This window comes from Mesoplodon mirus, assembly GCF_964341445.2.
Source record: "Mesoplodon mirus genome assembly, chromosome: 9".
Taxonomy (NCBI): Eukaryota; Metazoa; Chordata; class Mammalia; order Artiodactyla; family Ziphiidae; genus Mesoplodon; species Mesoplodon mirus.
The window spans coordinates 71,851,563-71,875,221 of record NC_138985.1 but is presented as its reverse complement, the minus strand read 5'-3'; the positions used below and the strand labels follow the sequence as shown (position 1 = coordinate 71,875,221).

Sequence of the window (23,659 nt, the reverse complement as noted above, 5' to 3'; positions counted from 1 at the left end):
CTGTTGGAAACTGTTGCAAATACAGCATAAATGGGCTGCAGAGGGAAATTACAAACCTTACAAATGATGCAAGATGCAATGCAGTTAAAGTGTTATTAGAGAACCGCTTGTATCACATGCAAGGACAGTAACCGGAGAAAATCTGGCAACTGAGGACAGGAATAAAGACGCAGATGTAGAGAATGGACTTGAGGACACGGGGAGGGGGAAGGGTAAGCTGAGACGAAGTGAGAGAGTGGCATGGACATATATACACTACCAAATGCAAAACAGATAGCTAGTGGGAAGCAGCCACATAGCACAGGGAGATCATCTCCTTGCTTTGCGACCACCTAGAGAGGTGGGATAGGGAGGGTGGGAGGGAGACGCAAGAGGGAGGAGATATGGGGATATATGTGTATGTATGGCTGATTCACTTTGTTATAAAGCAGAAACTAACTAACTATTGTAGAGCAATTATACTCCAATAAAGATGTTAAAAAAAAAAATCTGGCAATTGGTCCAGTTAACAATGAAGAGAAGAAAATTGGCTAGAATGATGACATGATAGATGTTTCTGAAGAAAATGGTTTGCAGATCAAAGAAAGATCCCTAGGAAAATGGATAATGCCTTGGAATATTTTTTCCTAAAAATTACCTTCTTTATGAAGGTGCTAGTTAGGCCAAATTTGAGTGTCTGTCATCATACCAGAAACAAAGCAAAAACAAAAACCTCACGCAATTTCTTCATTGCTGTCTCTAAGAATTGGCACAAAATTGCAGGCATAACATAAATTTTGGCAAATATATGATAAACTTACTGTTGATTTTAATTTTACTCTTTTTCAAACACAACTTTTGTTTTCCTAATGAAAACAATGAAATGTTGGTTCCAGTTTCAGGTAGTCTTTTTCTGATACCAATTAGTCTCGAACCTTCCATACTTTAATCAATATAGCAATCTAAGGTAAACCTCAGCCTCAAGCACCTGCAGGGTTGCAGCAAGTAACAAACAGGTATGAGAAAGCCAGCTAGGAAACTAAAGGCATACACATTCAGATTTTTTTAAAAACACTACCCTGGTGGCCCTCCGTAACTCTTGTTCTAAGGGTAGAATACATACCACTGAGATTAGAAAAAGGACATTTAATGAAAATGCAATATTCCCCAGCTGAAAGATGTGAATACAGAGGTACAGATAAGAAAAATACAAGTTTGATGGTTCTGTAATAAAAAGAATACCCAATAAAGATTAGGCTAAATCCTGATAGAGAAGCTGAAGGTTGATAAAGGCAAGCAGGAGAAATGTTAGGCAAAGAAGTCCATAAGGTAATTCCCAGTGGGAAAGATTTTCAAATTCTGGATGCCAGGGAGGATGTTGTCATCATGGCCTTTACTGGAGCAAAGAAAGGGCACATCCAAGGTGCTGGGTTCATAAAGTCATGAGGCTAGAGAAGACCAAGAGTTTTTTATTCTGAGATTCATCTGCAATTGAATAGAGGTAAAATTACACACATCCCTGCCTTTTAATATCAACCACTAAGTCCCTTCATCTTCCTAGCGCCTTCGTTACCTCAGCTGTTAAGAGAGGGAAGTAAACCAGATGATTTCTGAGTTCCTGCCCAGCTATTAAAAGAAGATCATGTCTGTGAAAAATGCTTGTATGCTTATGTGTTCTAATCTACTCCTTTCTAATATGCTACTTTACCTTCACATATTCTGAAACAACTACTATAGCTAAACATCATAAATTTCACAACTACTGGTTTGAAGCAGAAATAACTCAGAAATAATCTCTGTAATAATGGTACCATGTCACCTACTGAGATAATAAAAATTAAGCACAAAGCAAATACGGGGTAAATCCTTATTATATTCCTCATAGCAAAGAAAAGAGACTGTGTGAAATTTCTGCCCTTTTCCTCCCACAATACTAGGCCAATTTAAGTGAAAACAAGGCCAGATCAAGAATAGCTCACACAGGAGGAGGCTCTGGCTAGAAATATATTTGTACCGTGTGGTCTGTGTGGTCTAGAGGGAAGCACAGTGGGCTATAAGATTTGGATTCTAGACCTAACCCTTCCAGTAACCATGTAACTCTGGGAAAGATATTTAGCTTTCCTTAACTCCATTTCTATTTGTAAAACAGCAATAATTCTACATGTTTCTTCTACCTCAAAAATGTGTTAAGTACAGAAATAAGTATGTGAAAAATTTGAGCTCTATGGAGGAAAGGTATTATAGGCAATAATGGAGCATGGTAATGATGAAGAGCACTGATTTAACAAATTTTAAGAACTCGCTATCATGACTGGATATGGCAGGTGGGAGGGAGAGTCACTCAACTAAAGTCAAAAAGTGGGTCATCATTAAGTAAAAGCAAGCAATTATGACCGCGACAAATACGCACAGCCTCAATCTCTCCAACGGGATGAACTCGGCTAGACTAGCATGACAGGCACACACCTGGTTTCCAGATTCCTGGTTTGTGAACAAACACACTTTCCACCTTCCCTCATTTTTCCCTCCCTTCCTTCTCTTCCTCCTTTCCTCTGCCTCTTCCTTCCAAACATTCAGAAATTTTACATCCAGGGTTTCTAAGGACACAGCCCTGAAGTTGCTTCCAAATCTAGTTATTTAAACAAATGTCTAAAGTTCTATAATCAATAAATGTGACTAAAGAAGCATCGTTTCTCTCCAGGTGTCCAGGTGTTTGCTCACAGCAATGCCACCAGACTCCTAGTGGCTGTTCCCAAAGAGGCTCCAACAAGGACGTGGGGAAGACAAGGCAGGGCTACCGAGGCCTGCACTGACAAACACACCAGCCAATCAGGGGGTCAGTCCATCTCTTTTTAAGCTTTCCCTTTTATGTATTTGGACTTCTCCCTCAAGCCTCCTTTGTTTCTCCAATTGGCAAGAAAGGAGGGAGAGACATATACTGATTGCTGATTATAGTGAATATTTTTCATTTACTGTCTCATTAACCCTACATATTTATTTCTTAGGAAAATCATCCTAACAGTGGACAGAGATGGATGAATCGAGGCCCAAGAACCAGTTAGGAGGACGTTAACAAGGGCAACATGAAGAAGACCTAAATTAAGACAAACTATTAGAACTGTTTCTAAGTAGGAAGGCAATTCTATTCTGAGATGCCACATTATAAATATTATTTTGGAATAAAAGTTAGGTTCTGCCTGTGTATGATTAAGGCAAAAAAATTTTCAAACCATAGAATACAGAATCCCATGGTCCCAAGCCAGCCGTTCCCTCCACCCCAAATTTATAAGGTGAATTATGCATACATCTGTACAATGGTAATAATTATAGTTTGAATTTTTTGAGTGTATCTCTGTTCCAAGAATTGTGCTAGGTGCTTTACAAACATGTAATGCCCTGGGAACAAGGAAGGCATTATTATACCCACTCTGAAAGGAGAAACTAGACTCTGGAAAGTTAAGAAACATATCCAGGTCATATGAGCGGTAACATCAGCATGGGGGGGGGGGGGCGGGCAGTAAGTGTGCGAAACGCATGTAAGGAGGAAGATGAAAAACTCCACACCACTTTCCCATACTATGGTCCTTGCTTTAGCAGGAAATAGATGCTACCGCTGCTGCATTTAATAAATTCATTTACTTATGCTCCTTGCTGCTGCCATAAAGAGAGACACTAAGTAGAGCTAAGCGGGACTTGGGAGCTGCGGCCTCTAAAGGACCGAATGCAGCACTATTGACGGCTCAGCCCCTCTGACTGTGGGAAGGGCTGACTTGGATGCCCATGGTCATCACTAACTGCCCAGGTCTGGGCAACCTGGATCTCTCTCCCCCTGACACATAGAGGCCTCAGCCTTGAAGCCTGCTCATGTCTCCTGATCTCCAGTCTCTCTTTGTCTCTTCCCCCTTATTCTGGTGACCACAACCAGGAAAACAGCAGAAGGGATGGGACTCATCTGGACTATATTAGCTGCTTGTATTATCCTATTTACATTTGTGAAATATGGTATCGTGAGATCACATTTAGTAAAATTTTCCTTAAAAATAGTTTTATTCTCTAATCCACTTTTTATTGGTTAGAAGCAAAACAAAATGGATCATATATTTAAAAGCAGAGGGAAGAAAAAAGACATACCATTCTAGAAATGTCTAGCAAGCAAATACCCCAAGAATATTTATCCAAGTGGTTACCCTGGGATATCTGAGGGGAAACGTGAAAGCAATTTTCTTGGCTATCATCACTTTAATATGAAATGTAAACCCCAAGTACAACCACAGGCACATTCCTTTAATTTGGCCAAAGTACAGTTGTGTTTTGGGAGCATGAATGGAGCTCTTACCTGGCATGACCATGGTCTGCGGAACCGCTGCGTCAGTACTTAGGCAGAGACGTCCACCTTTGGCTAATCGATCGCACAGCAAGGTGATATGTTTCTTCAATCGGCTTGTGTCTTTGGGTATGCTCAACTGGCTGCTGAGGTTCAAAGCCTGCTCCTTGGAACTCTTCGATAGGCAGGTCTTCAAAAGGTGGGAAATAGCAGCATCCACCGTTTCTTCCCAGCCCTGGATGCAAAAGCCAATTTGGAATTTATGCATAGATGACAAATAAGCAAAGTAAGCACTCTACTGTTAATCAAGTTATTAGATTATGAGTGTTTTTATGTCCCAGTGCTGGGGACTTGTTAAGAGCTTGGTGTCTGGAATATTCCAGACCAGTCTGGTTTTAAATTCTAGCTCTGTCAATTGTTTGACTTTGAGCACATTACTTAATTCCTCTTAGCCTCATCCTCACCTACAAATGAGGATAATAATATGTATCTCCAAGGGTTGGGGTGATTAAATGAGATGGTATATGAGAAGCTTTTAGCCCTGCGCCAGGCATGATAATCATCATCATCTCAGGTGTACGTATGTTTGATGATCCAGAGAGTGAAGCCCTAGGATTATAGTTCATTTTGCTGCTGAAGGAGAACCAGCCAGGACAAGGAGAGACTGGGGGAAACTGGAATGGAGAGAAAACCCTGATGTCTCTCTCAGCTATTGGTTCCACAGCCTTGGGTTTGTAGGCCAAAACCAGAGGAGCTTTGTCAAGAGGGATTTTGGGAGACACAAGCCTATCCAGTCCCACTCCCGTGCCCAGGTGACCAAGAGTGACAAGAAGTGAGGAAGTGAGCCGTTTACCCCCATTTGCTGGGAACAGTGTGGCTGGGCTACAGTGAAGACCATGAGGAGTGCAGTGTTACCTTAGCACCCTGCAAGCTGTAATTCTAGAGATATCTATGGTGGGCAGGGACTGTGGTGTCATCACAGAGGATTGAGGAAGCACCACCCTCAGGTGGGTTCAGATAACAACAGAATGAGAAGCGGGAGGGGTCTGCTTATGCTCTCCCATCAGACATCCCCAGGGGCCCCCAGAGATAACTGGATATGAGTTTCGGGGGTCTGGAGGTCTTAAGCAGCAAAATAGAGAAGTGTGAATGAAATCTGGGTATTATTGCCAATGTGACTGCATTTGTACCCAGAGGCTGGTGAGACCTAGAACACCACAGGCTTGACAATGAAAGTGAAATTATAAAGGATGACACTGAATGACTATCCTCATAGAATACTGCAGAATAGTCCAAGCCCCTCACATAAGGGGTGAGAAACTTGAGACTCAGAGAGGAGCCCCTGGGTGACTTCACTCTTGGTACCACTCTATCCTCAACCTTATCAGTTGAGCCACCTTTCAAATATGCAAATTGGATTACATTATTCCTAAACTTCAACTCCTAAAGTCAAAAGCTCAGTTTAGCGTATAAAGCACTTTCTGCTCCAGCTCCTGCTCTGTTTTATTCTCTGCCTGTCCATCTGCACCCACACTCTCACCCTGGCCTCTACACATGCTCGGCCCTCCTGCTGCAATGCCCTATCTCCACTTGTTACCTGGCCAACTACCACTTACGACTCAGCTCAGGCACTGCCATCCAAGCATCGCATTCATGGGCCCTCTCCAGGACTCTGAGACCTCACACACCCAGGTCCCTCACTGTACTCCTCACCCTGTGCAGTGGCCACTGTCTGCACGCCTGGTTTCTCCAGTGCCTGGAGGTCTCCGCACCCCTAGCACTGTGCTTGGTCAAGAAATGTGTTTGCTGGATGGAGAGATGGTGAACTAGGATCTTAGCATTGGGAGGACTTTGGAGATCTTTAGTTCAGTCTCATGGGACGTTCCCTGGAATACAGTAGCAACCATCTGCCTAGGTATGGTTGTCCCCAAGATCCAAAATTACTACTTTTGGGGGCAGTTCATTCCTTTCAGGGACATGTGTAACCAGCAGAAAGCTATTCCTAAACTGAGCCAAAATCTGCCCCGTTGGCCCTTATCTATCCTCCAGAGCCATGCAGAATAAATCTAACCTCTCTTCTACATGACAGCCCTTTATATCTGTGAAGACAGCAATTCTGTACCCTCTCCTCCAGAATAAACATCCTCAGTTCCTCCAGCTCTTCCTTATATAAACATGGTTTCAAGTTTTCTCTCCATCCTGACCACTTGTCTTTGAATGAGCTCCAATTTTAAACACTTAAACATTTATACAGCTAACTAGAGAACCCCCAAACTGACCCCAAGACACCAGGCTGGGGATGGGAGTGCAGGGTGGAAAGAGCCGCCCCCCGTTTACTGGGAGCTCTCACTGCCAGCCTGGCCTCTGGTTGCCTCTGCTCTCTTGGCAGCTGCACCACACTCCTGATTCACAACGAGCAAACAGATGATTAAGCCTCAGGCCTTTTCCACACTCACCACACATCTTCCTTGTAGGCTTAAGCAGCTGGTTCTTTAGACCAAAGTGCAGGCTCTGTATATATCCACTAGAGAACTTCCCGCTGATTGCCAACATCAGGATTTTTTACTCTATTGACCCATTATAGATGGCAAATTAGGAAACAAATTAATTATTTTTAAATGAGATGTCAAAGGCTATAAAAACAGCTTCCTATCCCAAGCCACTGAAGAATAATAAACCTCTGGTTACTACAAAGACGTCTCTATACAAATATCAAAACCTAAACTAGACAAATATTTAAAATTGAATTGTATTTCAATAATAATGGGAAGAGGTAAATTAAGACAAAATAGTAACCCAAATGTCATTGGAGAGGACATATTTTCAAGTTGTTTTTGAAGCCGTTGATGACGACCTCTGGAGTATAAGAAGGAAAAATCCTTTGTATATAATTTGGCATTTGTGTGCTCTGTGGTTATTTCAGCATTAAAACAGTTCCTACTACTTTATAGACTATTCATCTAAGCAAACTACTGTTTTCATAAGTAGGTTACAGTAACATATTAGATAATTTAAGTAGATATGGCATTTAGTTAATATAGAGGTACTACAGAATTTCCTTTTCTACTGCCAACTCGCAGATCAAGTCAAAAACCATGTCATGTTTAGGTATTTGGCATGGATATTTCTTTAATATAATGAGGCATGATGCCAATACTTCAAAAATATTGTTACTGAAATACAGGGTTATTATCTGGAGGGCCTGAATTGCTACATAAACTCGAATATGATAATAAAAAGGAATGTTTATGAGACAAAAGAAGAGCCTTAAAAATGCAATGTGATAATCCACTGATCAACCATGTAGCATTCTTACCTGATAAAATGTGAAACAAAACTATGTGGGAATCTAGAATCTCAAGTATGAGAAGTACATTAAAGATAAGCTATTTTAACCTCCTTTTTGGTGTTTGAATCCATTACCTTTATTTACAGCCCTTAAATTGGTAAGTCCAATATTCAGTTTTAATGTCTAAACACACACACACACACCCCACATGCACATACCTGACCTTTATCCTTTAAAGTTGAACACCAATTGTACTAATACTTGAACATCAGTTGCCTCTCCTAATTGCAAGAGTGAAAGAAAATCTTAATTTTGGTAAAATGGTGCTAAAGAAAACATCTGAAAGGGAAGAAACTACTAAGCAAGTGCTCTTTGGTGATAGTTGATATGATTTTAGTTCTCAAATCCATAGCCTAACTCTTAAAGTCCCAGTCAACCCACATATGGCTTTTAGAAAACGACAGTAGGTGTGAAGTTACAGCTATAAATGTGTGACTAAATCCATAAATAAATTTAAATGTACATGTTACTCTGTTTTATCTTCTTCATGGCCCTTGTCAGTACTAGAAATTAATTTATTTACTGGGCTTTTTTGTGCTTACTATATCTAGTCTAGTATTGACAACTGAGGTTCTGCTTTGTTCCCAAGGTCTAGGCTCTACCCCATGTGGTAACTTAACTTTTTGTCTTAGTCCTTCTACCTGAGCCCCTACATTGGGAGCCTGCTTAAAGGGTCACTCCTTAAAGGACTGGGCTGCTTTGCTCCTGCCAAATCCCTTCCAAGGAACCAGACCTAAGGCCGTAGCCCTGCTGCCTGACTTCAGTGCCAAGTTGCCTGCTGCGTGCATTTCCCAACATGGCTTTTCATGTTTCACCTGCCTGTTGGAGGGTCCTATATGCCATGCTGGTCCCAGATGCTTCTCTGTACCACTGTGATGCCCCATTTCTATGAGGAAGCTTTTTAAATTCAAGGCCTTAGCCTCTGCTAGCCTGTTCCTCCTACTGCCTGAAGTCTGACGTCAACTGAGCTACACTTTTTGCTATCCAGAGACCGTACAGACATAGCTGAGTTTCTGACTTCCCTGCTCTACTTTCCCTGCTAGTCTCCACTGGTCATTGTGCCTAAAAACCAGTATAAGCAAGTGGCTTTTCAGAAACGGTAAGACGCAGAAAGTTTGACCAAGTTTGTCAAGTTAATTTCCTAGGGTATCAATCAAAATAACCAAAGAAAAAAATAAACTAAAACAGTATTCTCATGCCACCTGCAAATTAAAACAGCCGAGTTGAAGATAACTGCCCCAAGGCTTCTGGATTTTGACTTAACCTCATTCACCTCAACAGCTCTTCCCTGTATGACCTTAGATAAATCACTTAATCTCTGTAGGGTATATCTAAGGTCTCCATAAAACAGGAATAACACTGTTTGCCATGCCAATTTTACATGAATGGTAAGGCACCCAAATCTTAAGCAGAAGATACTATGGCATAAGCACGTATATTCAATCCTACTTTTTTTTAAACCAGAAAATACAAATACACAATTGGAATCCAATGTGAAGAGTAATATCTTTAAACTTTTATTCAAACAAATTATAAACTTCTGCAAACTTATGTTTATAACAGAAACACTACCACATCCGCAACTATATAGGGAAAAACCACACAATGCCATGGTAGCATTTGTTACCAAATGTGCACACAGTTAACTCTAAGGGAGAGAGGAAAGGTTAAAAAAAAAAAAAAGAAATCTGTGTAAAGGAACAAATGGAGATTGTGTACCCACATCCCAGGTTTCAGTTGAGAAGAGAAGACTCTCAGAAATGGCCTGTCTTACATTATACATTTGAAGGTAAAATGACCTGTACATCGTATTCATTTACTTGAAAAAAAGTTGTATTAAAGAGAAATAAATTTCCTCTTGAATAGATGTAAAGGATTCACAATGAAAAGTCTTTGGTATTTATGATTGATCTTATGATTACTATTACTTTGTATTGTATCATATTATAATTAGCCAAGATAAGGAAAAATAATCAAATGAAGGGTCATTGTAAACTTAGGTACAAATAAAACTTAGTTCTTTAGTTGTAAATTAAATATTTTGAAAGATATAAGAATTTTTCAGGATTTATCTAGGTTCAGATTATTTCTAAAGAATAGATTTTATTCAGTGAATCTTCCTTCATTCAAAGGAGGGCTTGAAATGTTGAGCTATTTACCTTTGAAGAGTAAAATAACTCTTTGAACCTGAAACAAAATAAAATAAAATTTAAAAATGAAACCAAGCTGGGCTTCCCTGGTGGCGCAGTGTTTGAGAGTCTGCCTGTCAATGCAGGGGACGCAGGTTCATGCCCCGGTCCGGGAGGATCCCACGTGCCGCGGAGCGGCTGGGCCCATGAGCCATGGCCTATGGGCCTGCGCGTCCGGAGCCTGTGCTCCACAATGGGAGAGGCCACAACAGTGAGAGGCCCACATACCGAAAAAAAAAAAAAAAAAAAAAAATGAAACCAAGCTGTATGGCCTACGTGGCATCTTAATGAGTTTAAAATTATGTTCAGTGGTTTTTATAAAATGCAACATGGAAAAAAATCAGCTTGAACTTTTTCAACCCATCACTAATAAAATGAAGCACTCCCCAATATCATCATCTTTTAATCTTAAACTGAAGTGATTTACTGGACTTCAGTATTGTCATGATTCAAAAGCTGTAAAAATCTCATTCAGATTTTAACCAAAAGTAGAACAGGGTGCCAGCCTTATCAACACAGCATTGTGAAAAATAAAGCACGTTGCTTCCTATTGGATGAAAATCTAAAACCTTTTTGAGAAACAGAAGCTAAGCAATCTTCATGGAGTTTAGCAGCAGTACAAGCAGAAAACACAAGGATGCTTCCAATCAACCTACTCTGATACTTTTTTTTAAGTTATGTTTTGCTAAGAAATTTGCATTTGACCTATACTCCCATTCTGACCCCAAAGATTTAGACAGAGGAAGGAACACAAGTAGATTACCTGAATTATCATGAAACCTGATCCTGGATAGCCGTATTCAATTTTAAAACAAAGCAAAACATTAATGATGTCCCACATAGCCAATCATTTTTTAAAAACTAAATTTATTTATTTTTGGCTGCATTGGGTCTTCGTTGCTGCGCGCGGGCTTTCTCTAGTTGTGGCGAGCGGGGGCTACTCTTCATTGCAGTGCACGGGCTTCTCATTGCAGTGGCTTCTCTTTGTTGCGGAGCATGGGCTCTAGGCGCACGGGCTTCAGTAGTTATGGCTCGTGGGCTCTAGAGTACAGGCTCAGTAGTTGTGGCGCATGGGCTTAGTTGCTCCATGGCACGTGGGATCTTCCCGGATCAGGGCTCAAACGTGTGTCCCCTGCACTGGCAGGCGGATTCTTAACCACTGCACCACCAGGGAAGTCCCTAGCCAATCATTTTGACTAAGCATTAAAGTCTGCTTCAGGCAAAAGCTTCCAGTCACATGCACTATTCAGAAACAACTTACAAAAATATTAAGACTGGAAAATAATTGCTTTATTGCAATTATCACCAATATGCTTCTGGTGATGGTAGATTAGATCATTTGGACCAATTATCCCACTGAGAATAACTAGAAAACACATATACAAAAATCACTTCTTTGAAGGTATAGGAAAGCTAACAAGATAGTATTTACCAGGTCAAGATCCAGGGGACAAGGGAAGCCCAGGAAAGGGAGTCCTGAATTCGTGGCTGCTTTTTCCCCTGAGGTCATTAGTTACCTGGCCTAACATGCAGCTTTGGTCCTTCACTTATTCACCATCTCAGGCTATGACTTATGCTTGCTTATGTATTTCCATGTAAGAGGCAGCATGGCTCATGAGAAGAGCACTGGGTTAGAAGTTGGAAGACCTAGGCTAAAATGTGGCACATTTCCTTATAAGCTGTATGTCTCTGGGAAAATTATTTTAGGTCTCTGGGTCTCAGTTTCCTCATCAGTTAAAAATCAGAAAAATAATTTCCTTTGCCAGGTGCTTTTAGATTTAATGAGACATATTGAGCAATTGTAGTTACTTAATTCCATGCTATTATTCTTACTTCTGGGAGTTGTCTCTAAAAGTTGATCTTTTGGGGGCTGGTTCTTGTGAATAATAATGACACTAGAAATAACAACAAGAGCAAAAACTATTTAGGACCTCTTATGTACTAGAAAGTATGCTAAGAAATTTACAAATATTATTTGTAAATAATTATTTTGTTAAATTGGTATTGTAACGTCCAACTAAGGTGCTAGATGTAAAGTATTTCACCACAAATGACACAATTATTAAAAGTAAGAGTTGTAATGGGATCCAGGACTGTATGGCTCTAAATTCCATGCTCTTGGTCACTATTACAGAGCACTTTTTTCCCATTTCATCATGTGTGCCTTTCAATCTATTTTCATCACATCACCTTAGGCAGAAAATATCATATGAGGTCTTCCCCCAGAAAATTTATGGTCACAATTAACATATTCATGGAACCAAAATTCAAATCAGCTTCTTTTTTTTTTTTTTTTTTCTTTTTTCGGTATGCGGGCCTCTCACTGTTGTGGCCTCTCCCGTTGCGGAGCACAGGCTCCGGACGCGCAGGCTCAGCGGCCATGGCTCACGGGCCCAGCCGCTCCGCGGCATGTGGGATCCTCCCGGACTGGGGCACGAACCCGTGTCTCCTGAATCAGCAGGCGGACTCTCAACCACTGCGCCACCAGGGAAGCCCCAAATCAGCTTCTTTATCCAAGTAAATAATCTGTATACATTTAAATAAGATTTTACTGCATAATCAAAAAGCACTATGATTTGTGCCAGTTTGGATGGGTCAAAGCTTTTAGCACCTGCATAGACTACTGTAACTAACATCTAGGAATGGCCTTGGGACACCATATCCCCTGAAAACATAACAATGGTCAGACTTGACTCTGATGAGTCTGAGTTATAGATGCTCATTTCAAGGACTCATTACTGAGAATACTTGGAGAGCCCATTCTTATTAGGGAATCAAAAGATTCATGGGGGCTTCCCTGGTGGCACAGTGGTTGAGAATCTGCCTGCCAATGCAGGGGACACGGATTTAAGCCCTGGTCTGGGAAGATCCCACATGCCGCGGAGCAACTAGGCCCGTGAGCCACAACTACTGAGCGCGTCTGGAGCTTGTGCTCTGTAATAAGAGAGGCCGCGATAGTGAGAGGCCCGCACACTGCGATGAAGAGTGGCCCCCGCTCGCCGCAACTAGAGAAAGCCCTCGCACAGAAATGAAGACCCAACACAGCCAAAAATAAATAAATAAATTAATTAATTAATTAATTTTAAAAAAGATTCATGGCGTCACAGACTCCCCAAATACCCATATATCTGACAGAGTCTGGGGAAAATCTTACTGAAGCTAGGACAAGAGAAGAGCCATGTAAATAAACTGAAGGCATCAACTCCTCCCTAACAACACCGTGTTCTTAAAAATCTCAAAGAATAGGAAATAACCAAATTCAAGCAAAAATGTCCCAAAACACATGAAACCACTGATTTAAGTGAAAAGCACTTTTCTTTAGGATTCCTTTCTTTCTGTGTTTCTCTCTTCCTTTTAATTAGTTTGTATTTTTCAGGACCACCCAGAAGCTTCACTATTTTAAGATTTGCCTACCTACTTCTTTCTTGGTCAAAGCCACCGGTGGATCTGAAACAGCAAAGGAAAGGTCCAAATGCTAGATTTCTATTTCCATTTTCTTTCAAATAGAATTCAAGTCCGAAGAAAAAAATACAGAAAATGGGATCTGAAGTGACTGACTGTACACCATTCAATGTTCATGTCATTTTTCACAGCAATCAAGCTAAGATAACAGCAACACAGCAGCACAAATCTCGAAGTTAAACAGTAATTGTCTACATAATGAGGTACCTTCCCGTCAACTTTGTGAAAAAATCAATTGTATAGTTTGAGTTCTTTTTAGTGTTATGTGAAGCAAATAAGTAGATTAAATTTGTTAGCATTTTCTAATATAGAATCCAGCACGGGTACACATAATACACAATATAAATTATACTTATCCTTGTTAAAGTAGTCATATTGGAGAAGAATAAAACTTCAGTATGATCACCTTGTCAAAAGTTCCCCCATTGAGTCAGTTTTCTCATTTTTGTGAAGCTCCTTAGCTTGGGTTCAAATCTCGCCTCTGCTATTTTCTAGCTATATGACCTTGGGCATATTTCCTCATTTATAAATTGGAAGTAATAGTTGTGAAACAAGGATGTGGATGTAAGTAGTTTGTCTGACAGCTGATCCAACAGGTGCTGGTGGGAAGTGAGTAAGTGAAAGGGGGAAGGGGGAGAAGACAATAAACTCCTGGGCTGTGAGCAGTTACCGCTGTAGGTAACTGGTGCAAGCCTGCTGGACTACTCTGGGAGGTGGTGTGTAATGTACCTTGGACTTTGCCAACTGGAGGGATGAGGGAGCTGGGGTATTAATCTACCAACCCTTGTCAGTCATTGATCAAACATGTGGCTGCACAGCCTCTGCCAAACAGGGAGAATCCTCAAGCAGCAAAACTGCAGGTGTCCAGCATGTAGAAGCTTTCAGGAATGGCAGGAGGTGGAGAGACACGGGTGAAGCACAAACAACATCCAGCACAGAGTGAGGATTAAATGGGGTAATGTATGCAGAGTCCTTGGCCAATGCGTAGTACTTAATAATGCTCAATAAGTTAGTTTTCTTACATTTCTTTGAATTGGGGGAGGCAGGCCTATATCTTCTGTGTGTGTATGAATGTGTGTGTGTGTGTGTATTTAATTTCTCTCCTTATTCCTCTACAAAACAGGGATGTCTTCTAATTAGTGCAGTTTATTGGATGTGGTTCTGAGATTGCTAAAAATTATATAGAGATGTTTATGACTTTGAATTTACAGCCAATGGGTTAGAAAACAACTAACCACTGCAACTGATCACTGCCATTAACCACAAAAATTAGATTTCATAGGAAACTGGAAAGTTTCACCACTTTAAATGCAGAAAGTGAAGTATATTCCTGCTCACAATATCAGTGATTTCATCTGCACAGTCTCATTCACTGTGGTGGGAGAGAAGACCTGTGTTCCTGCAGTCCTCATAAATGACATATCAGTAAAATCAAAGCTTAGATTTCATAATCATGTTATGCAATCTGCCAAATTAAGAGTGATAGCAACCTTCATTACTCAACCTTCATTACTTCTCACAGTTTATTTGCAGCTTTCTCTTCAAAACGCAACAACTGGAAAGATCTTTCCTATTTATATGAAATCTGCTTCTGGTTAAGGATGCCTGCTCCACGATGGACCACCAAGGCATTGCCCTTTCCTATAACTTCCTGTCCCCAATTCAAACCACTCACAGATTTCCTGTTAATAAAAAATGACTGTAATTAAAATCTTTCACTCTGTGCCTACAATTATGTTCCATCAGTTCCAGAGCAATTTTTTCACATTTTAATATCTCTGAAATAGACTGTGTCAATTTCGGCGGTATCTGACAACCGCTGGCTTCCAGGCACCAGTCATGCTATTGCTGTCAGTGCCTGTGTATGTGCAGTCTTTGTCTTAGCTGTTCATATTTTGTCACTTCAAGTGATGAATGTGCAATGGCCATACTTTCCTGTCAAACTGATTATCATTTAGAATATCAAAATTATACTATGACTCATCATTGAACAAAAAAGTTGTGTGCACGGAAAGGCATGGGAACAGAAGAGTTGGAAGTATAAATTTGAAATTAGTGAAGCAAATATTCATGACAGAAGAATGACAGCAATTCCATATGTTCTTGCAAAGCAAAAGCTAAGTGCCTTCCAGGATGTAAAACAAGAAGATACAGATAGGAGAAACGTATTATGTTTTGTTACTGAGATACATGCACACAGATTACTATCCTCTGTCAAACAATACAACTGAAGTAAGAGAAATTGCCAAATCTCTGGGATAGATGTGGTTTGATTAGTTAATGTATCACACAGGACTGTTGTTAAAGCAGTAAACATCAATTTGCCTAAAATTCTTGCTAACTATGGATAGAAGCTTCTTAACTTGCACCAATATGATTCAACTGAAGGAAAAAAATGAAGCTTTGAGCTCAGTCAAAATGGAAAATTTTTAGAATGGATATTAGGGACTCAGAAAAAAATCATGAAGGCAACAGTGGCACACTCTTAAGGTTGCATCAAAATGCTCTTCATGGCACACAGGACAATGCTGTGTGTAAAAACACGGATAGAGATCATCTGTAGTTGAAAGGTGACTTAAGAGAATCAAACTTTGAATGTGAAGAAGTTTCAGGAATACCTTAACCAATTTATGCTGCTTTCCTCTTATTGAGGCTCAAGAGTAAGATGTGATAAAATGTATGTCTAAATAAGTCTAAAATCTCTTTCAATAATTAGCTAAAATTTTAAGTGACAAAAAATACTATGTCATAGTTCAATTGGCAGTGTTTGTTTTTTTTTCTAAGTGGTCCATAAAATAATGCTGTCAATTACAATGGATGGCATTCTATTGTTGAAATAGTAGTAACAAGAGCTAGTAATTCTTGGAGACTGTATATGCCCAGCACCACGTTTAGCACTTCATGTACATTTCCTCAATTAGTCCTCCTATGAACCTTAAGAGGTTTATAAAAGGTGTCCTTAACATCTGCACATCTTTGACAAGTAGTTTCCAAATGAGTTCACACGAGTAATATTTTTTTAAATACGGTTTAGCACTTCTGTGGTATTATTAATAATAGCAGTGGTAGTAGTAGTGGTAGTAGTAGTAGTAGTGGTGGTAGTAGTGGTGGTAGTAGTAGTAGTGGTGGTGGTAGTGGTAGTAGTAGTAGTAGTGGTGGTGGTGGTGGTGGTAGTAGTAGTAGTGGTGGTGGTGGTAGTAGTAGTAGTAGTGGTAGTGGTAGTAGTAGTAGTAGTGTGGTGGTGGTAGTGGTAGTAGTAGTAGTAGTGGTGGTGGTAGTGGTAGTGGTAGTGGTAGTAGTAGTGGTGGTGGTAGTAGTGGTAGTAGTAGTGGTAGTAGTGGTGGTGGTAGTGGTAGTAGTAGTAGTAGTGGTGGTAGTAGTGGTAGTAGTAGTAGTAGTGGTGGTGGTGGTAGTGGTAGTAGTAGTAGTAGTAGTGGTGGTAGTAGTAGTAGTGTGGTGGTGGTAGTGGTAGTAGTAGTAGTAGTGGTGGTGGTAGTGGTAGTGGTAGTGGTAGTAGTAGTGGTGGTGGTAGTAGTGGTAGTAGTAGTGGTAGTAGTGGTGGTGGTAGTGGTAGTAGTAGTAGTAGTGGTGGTAGTAGTGGTAGTAGTAGTAGTAGTGGTGGTGGTGGTAGTGGTAGTAGTAGTAGTAGTAGTGGTGGTAGTAGTAGTAGTGTGGTGGTGGTAGTGGTAGTAGTAGTAGTAGTGGTGGTGGTAGTGGTAGTGGTAGTGGTAGTAGTAGTGGTGGTGGTAGTAGTGGTAGTAGTAGTGGTAGTAGTGGTGGTGGTAGTGGTAGTAGTAGTAGTAGTGGTGGTAGTAGTGGTAGTAGTAGTAGTAGTGGTGGTGGTGGTAGTGGTAGTAGTAGTAGTAGTAGTGGTGGTAGTAGTGGTAGTAGTAGTAGTAGTGTGGTGGTGGTAGTGGTAGTAGTAGTAGTAGTAGTGGTGGTAGTAGTGGTGGTGGTAGTGGTAGTAGTAGTGGTGGTAGTAGTGGTGGTGGTAGTAGTAGTAGTAGTGGTGGTGGTAGTAGTAGTAGTAGTAGTGGTGGTGGTGGTAGTGGTAGTAGTAGTAGTGGTGGTGGTAGTAGTGGTAGTAGTAGTAGTAGTAGTGGTGGTAGTAGTGGTAGTAGTAGTAGTAGTAGTGGTGGTAGTAGTGGTGGTGGTAGTGGTAGTGGTAGTAGTAGTAGTGGTGGTGGTAGTAGTGGTAGTAGTAGTAGTAGTAGTGGTGGTAGTGGTAGTGGTAGTAGTAGTGGTGGTGGTAGTAGTGGTAGTAGTAGTAGTAGTAGTGGTGGTAGTAGTGGTAGTAGTAGTAGTAGTGGTGGTGGTGGTAGTGGTAGTAGTAGTAGTAGTAGTGGTGGTAGTAGTGGTAGTAGTAGTAGTAGTAGTGGTGGTAGTAGTAGTAGTAGTAGTAGTGGTGGTGGTGGTGGTAGTAGTAGTAGTAGTGTGGTGGTGGTAGTGGTAATAGTAGTAGTAGTGGTAGTGGTAGTAGTAGTGGTAGTAGTGGTGGTGGTAGTGGTATTCTGGTCTTCCAGTTGACATAGCTAACTAAACACCAAAACCCTGAATCTAAAAATGATGGTGAAGACACCAAAGGAGGCTCAGTACCTGGTCTAGTTCACTGAGACCAAATGAGCAATATAACTTTCTTACTTTGTGTAGGAAATAGAATTTGGATAAGTATTATTGAAGAAGAAGAACCTTATTTTATACATATTTTTTATTCAATGTTTATTGTGTTTCAGTAAATCATGAATAGTAGACCATAGTCAAACCTAAGGAAAGCCAGATTACGTGGTAAAAAAAAAAAAAAATGCATAGTAGAGGAAAGGATATACCTGAAATGTAGAGAGAAATTCCAGGTGTAACAGCTCCTCAGATGCTGACATGGCCCTTCTCCCAAGCTAACTGTGTGAAGGGCAGTGAGTTTCTGGTTCTGAGCACCTCTGAACTGGCAGATTCCTCACTCGGCATGAACTGTGTTTTCCATCAAACTCTGGGCATGTCTTCATGAGAAAGGCATTGGGGAGCCAAGTTCACTCACTTTTTTTATGTCATGTTCTTCCACTGTACCATTTATTTACTGGTTCAGTAGGAATATAAAGCGAAAGTAAGGTGAAATCAAAGCTGGATGGCCACTCTCAACCATCTTCGAAGCAGAACCAGTCCTTGGGGTCTGGTCTCGTGCACCAATGTACAGATAAGGAAACCAATGCTTAAGGAGTTCTGTAATTTGCCTAAGGATGCCCAGCTAGTTAAGTATTTGCTGATACAAATACTTAAAAGGGATGTGAACCCCAGTCTGACATAACATTCTATTCAACTGATATACCACAGTTTGTATTTTCCAACTATTAGCATTTAGGTTGCTTGTGGTATTTCATAATTATAAATATAAACATTATGGTACCAAATGGATTTTAGTTTACTACTTCAGTGCATTAACTTAGATTACTGGTGCCCAAGTGTTGGATTAGTTTTATGACCCACATTTTCCTAGAGGACTCTCTAGAAAGACTATATCAGAAATAGCTGGGTGTGTCTATTTCACTACATGTCTGTTAGTAGTATTTATTACCAAATTTGACTAAATCAATAAAGGTGAAGTGTACCTAATAGCTGTTTACACTTGCATATATTCATCACTGGTAAGATTGAAAATTTTTATGTTAACTGAGTTGAATTACAGGATATGTGAATGAAAATATGTATAAATATTTATGTGTGGTAGTCTGGCTATCAGTTTACCTATATCTTTTACCATCTGTACAGGAAAGATCAAGTTTTCTCTTATAGAATGCCCCCAAAATTTGAGGTTGCTTGCAAAAAAAAAAGGAGTAATTCAAAATGGAAATAGATTGCTTCCTTTTTTAAAAATGACTTTTAAAAAGCTACACAGTTGTTGGAGGACAATCTGTAATTGCGTGAAACGTTATGAAAGTAAATGGGGTATCAAGCAATCCACAGATCTTATATCCGACTATATGCTTAATTTAAGCTTTAATTCTGTGGGGATATAAAAGAATCTGTCCTTAAATTAGAATATAAGACAAGCACATAGACAATTTTAGAGTATAAAATGAGAGCTAAATTATGTCATACCCCCAAGTGAAATTCACAAGAGAATGAAAGCCAGAATAAATAGGGAGGAAACGAAAATTGATCTGCCTCTTAAAGAGGGTAGATAGAAGGGTAAAGAGAGAACACTATTTTAGGTGAGGAAGAAACGTTCTATTAGCCCTGCTTGATGAAAAGAAGTGGTGTATCCAAGCAAAGTCAGCTTTCCCAGAACAAAGTGGGGAAGCTGGGAAGTCGCAGAAAAGGAGTTTCAGAAAGAAGATACAGTGGAGCCAAGTGACTGAAAGTCCTGAATGCCGGGCACTGGAATCCAAGCTCGGCCAGGGGCACAGAGAGCCATGAAAAGTATGTAAGCAGATGTGTGACAGGAGAGCAGTGGGCTGAGCCTTGCAGAGATGTGCAGGGCAAAACGTGGGTAGAAAGGCAAAAACATGGGTAGAAAGGCTACTTCAAATGCCACCACAGAAAGCCAGGGAGAATAACAAGGACGCAAGCCAAGGGGGGTTCCCAGAAACATTTCCAAATGAACAACTGTAGGCTAGGGTGACTGACTAAACCTGGAGGTGCAGCTCTGCGTGTGGTTACAGCGAAGAGGGAGCACCGGTTTTAGAGGAAAGAGTCACCAATTTCCAGGTGTACATTTGTAAAAGAATGCAAGGTCCCAGAAATGGCAAAATCATCTCTTTGTAATTAGTAGACTCAAATTAGGCACAGTAAAGGTATTTTAAGGAAACTGAACTAAGCAAATACACTTCCAGCCAGGAATCAAATTGGTAAGCATTATAAGGATGGCGATGATCATTATTTTCCTCACTGTGGTAGCGTGATTTTTACTTATTTTACTTATTTATAATTAAATCACACCTTATTTCACAAAGGATCTCACATACAGTGAGAGTGGAGCTTCAAATTATCAATTCTTTGTTCATTTACTTAGTCTCTTTATTCTTAAATGCATGAATAATATTAAATGTGTCCGTTAAAGCGCTGTTTCATATTTGATATACATAAGGAAAGATTAAAAAATTACACATCACTACCTGTAAATGTATTCTACTTGGCTCCTATTCTGATGTACTTCAACTATTTCAGTTTTTAAAACTGCAAGCAGGTCATCAGAAAAGCTCGGAGATACATTATATTCAACTCTAGTCAAGTATTACATTACATAACACCAGTTGCACCTAACTAGCAACAACACAGAGTATGCGGCCATTATGAACATAAAACTAATTCTTTCATGTTTATCTTGCTGGCTAAGATCATGGGAATTACCAAAATATTTACTTTCTGCACTATGTTCCCATAGACAGTTATAATTGCGATGATACTTCAGCAGTCATAAAGGCAGGCTTGATACTGACACCAGACTTCCTCCTTTTGTTTGCCTTTTAAGAAGAGGTCATTAATAATAGTAATGATTAGCCATCTCAGTCATCACTCAATCCAGACAGGCGGCACAATGGCCCTTGCATCAAATCTGACCTGTGACGTAGAAGTCTTTAAGCCTTCTAAGTGAGTCTTGATAAGTCCCTCCACACAATAGGATTTCCTATTATAAACATCTGTTTTCTCACATGAACCACGTTGAAAATGTTAAAAATAAGTTTCTCTTTCCGTATCAGTTTGTAAAAGGAATAATCAATCAAAAAGTAAGGCTGAAGGTCCAAATCTCCTTCCCCCACTGATGTAAATTTCCATCTTAACTTTCCCAGGGGATTTTAAAGTTCAGCACTAGGGAAGGTAACTATTAAACCCCTAAAGGACACAATAAAGCTTTTCTTTTTTCAAATAGCAGATAACAGCTACTAAAGATATTAAATGCACTTTGAAAGAAAAGAAAAAGGCAAGATGCTATGCAACGTGCCATTATTCCTTCCAACTCTAAGATTGTACGTAATCAGGTCCCCAAACCAGTGCACTGTTGCTCTTTTCTTTAGAGATTCCTCTGGAATCAGGTGGAACACATGAACATTTAGAGCAGAAGAAGTTTGAGACAGCCATTTGGAAATACCAACACTGCTTCTCCTTGTTTTCCTGCCATCTGTGGGACTTCATGGTACAGAATCTTAGTCATCTAAGCTGTTTACTGGGAAAATAAGAAGCGGATCTGTATAGAGATTAGGAAGGGCAAAAAGGATTCATCCACATACCAACTCCAAGAGACAGTAACTACCTAGAGTGCTGTATTCAAAAGGATTCTGAGGCCATGGTGTCAGCTCAACAGGAAAGAGTCTATGAAGATTATAACGTCTACCAAGGCCATATGAAGGGGGAGTAGCAGCCCTTGTGCCAGATTCTTGCCTCTCCTTTATGCAGATGCACACATCTCCCTAGAGAAGTTTCTTGTTCCTGGGAGAATATATGGTTATTGTGAAAATGACCAGGCTGATCCCAGAATACCAGAAATAAGGGCTGCTAATGCAAACACCATGGCATCATTTAATGTCAGTATCCTACCCTGCTTTCACTAATTTGTTAAAATGTGCTTAAGTTATTAACTCAACTGAAAAAAACCCTTTCCCTCTTAATGACTGATAGTGCTATGCAACAGAAACTTCTGCAATGATGGAAATATTCTGTATCTATACTGTCCAATGTGGTAGCCACACACCACATGCGGCTATTGAGCAGTTGAAATACAGCTAGTGTGGCTGAGAAACTGAAATTTTAATTTTATCTCATTTTAATTCACTTAAATATCAATTTAAATAGCTACATATGACAAGTGGCTACCATATTAGATAGCCAATATGTTTACAACAGAATATGACTAGAATATGTTTGCTTGTAATGTTGAAGTAAATCCCCAAAGGATGGGTACCAAGTCTATTTGGTTCACTGAGGTACGCTAAGTGCCTAGAACACTGCCTGAAACATAGCACGTGCTCAATAAATATTCATTGAATGAAAAAATGGATGATAAATGAACTGGATAAAAGATTTTTCCTCTTAGGCCAATCCCGAGGTATGTGTAGTTTTGCAGCTTTTGGCTTCTGTACAGCATAATGAGGGGGAGATGTGTAATATCACAATTAAGTACTCTCTCAGGCTCAAACCAGTAATACATTGACCTTAGTAGACTTACTTAGGTAAGTCTAAGGAGACTGTATTTTCCATAGAGCTTCAAGTGGATAGAGGGTCAGTAGAGGCATATTTAAATTCTGCATTGAGGATCCAAATACTCTGAAATATCCTCAGAAAAGTAAGAAAATTCATTTTAGAGTTTCCCTAACAGGTACTCCGATAGAACATTATTTTAGGTAAAACTTCTCCAGCATCACAGGAAGACAATAGGGATAATACTATATTATCAAATCCACCGATAGAACTATGTTTATGACCTCTTTTTAGAGATGCCAAATAAAACATTTAACGTTTTTCTTAAAGTGATAGGGAGTATCCCTACAAAAACACATTTGGTATATATAACTTTCAGCAACTTAAAAAATCACATATAATAGTCAGCAACACCAGCATTTATTTGCCCTCCAAAAGTATTGAGAAGTGGCAAAAATGGAAAAGTGTTACTAAAGAGACAGATCAAAGAAAACACTGTTGAATTCTGTTCCAGATGGGATGGTATTTTTTTTTTAATACTGATAATATAGTGTGAAGAACACTACCTTTCCTTAGCAATAATGAATTCTAAACATTTTTGCTTTGTGAAACCGAGGCTATTAAGAAGAAAATATTCCAGAGTTGACTATGGTATTTAGCCTGTCTTGTGACACACGCCATCTAAATAACAACACAACAAACCATTATGCAGTGCTGTTTGAACCGTAAATAAAACATCTTCTGAGCACTTTCTCTTACCTCTCAATACTGTGGGGACATCTGACCTTGAACTGAGAGTCTCTTCTGAAAATGTTGCCCACATGTCTAAAGTTCTCCCTCTCACAATGTATTCTGCCATCCACCCTCAACCAAACCGTCTAAATTACATTCAGATTTTTGTGGTATCATAATAACTTCAATATGGGATATATTTCAACATTCTGGTCAGAGACTCCTTTCTTCCCCGCCTCACCCTCCTTCCAAGTTATTTCAGGTTTGCATATTTCATTTTCACATCTCAGCGGGATACCCATCACATAACATTTATTTGTGAGGTCTAAAGGCATAATGTGGAGGATTGTGAACCAGCATGTCAAAACCACATACTGCATGCGTACGTCTTAAAGAATGAAAAAGGATTCCTTTTTTTCTCAAGATATATAAGCTGTCTCAATAGTATAAGTCCAAAGTGAATACCACAACCTAATTAAAGATGAAGAGCATAACAAG

General features: G+C 39.9%; 1 protein-coding gene across 8 annotated transcripts in view; it reads right to left on the bottom strand.

The window, feature by feature from the left end:
• Positions 1-23,659, bottom strand: part of BBS9 (Bardet-Biedl syndrome 9) — a 479,004-nt gene that overhangs the window by 76,649 nt on the left and 378,696 nt on the right. For all 8 annotated transcript variants that reach the window (XM_082632872.1, XM_082632873.1, XM_082632874.1 and 5 more), the window contains one exon: positions 4,316-4,538. In XM_082632872.1, the coding sequence (XP_082488998.1) occupies positions 4,316-4,538 (223 nt within the window). The remainder of the gene's footprint in view (positions 1-4,315; positions 4,539-23,659) is intronic.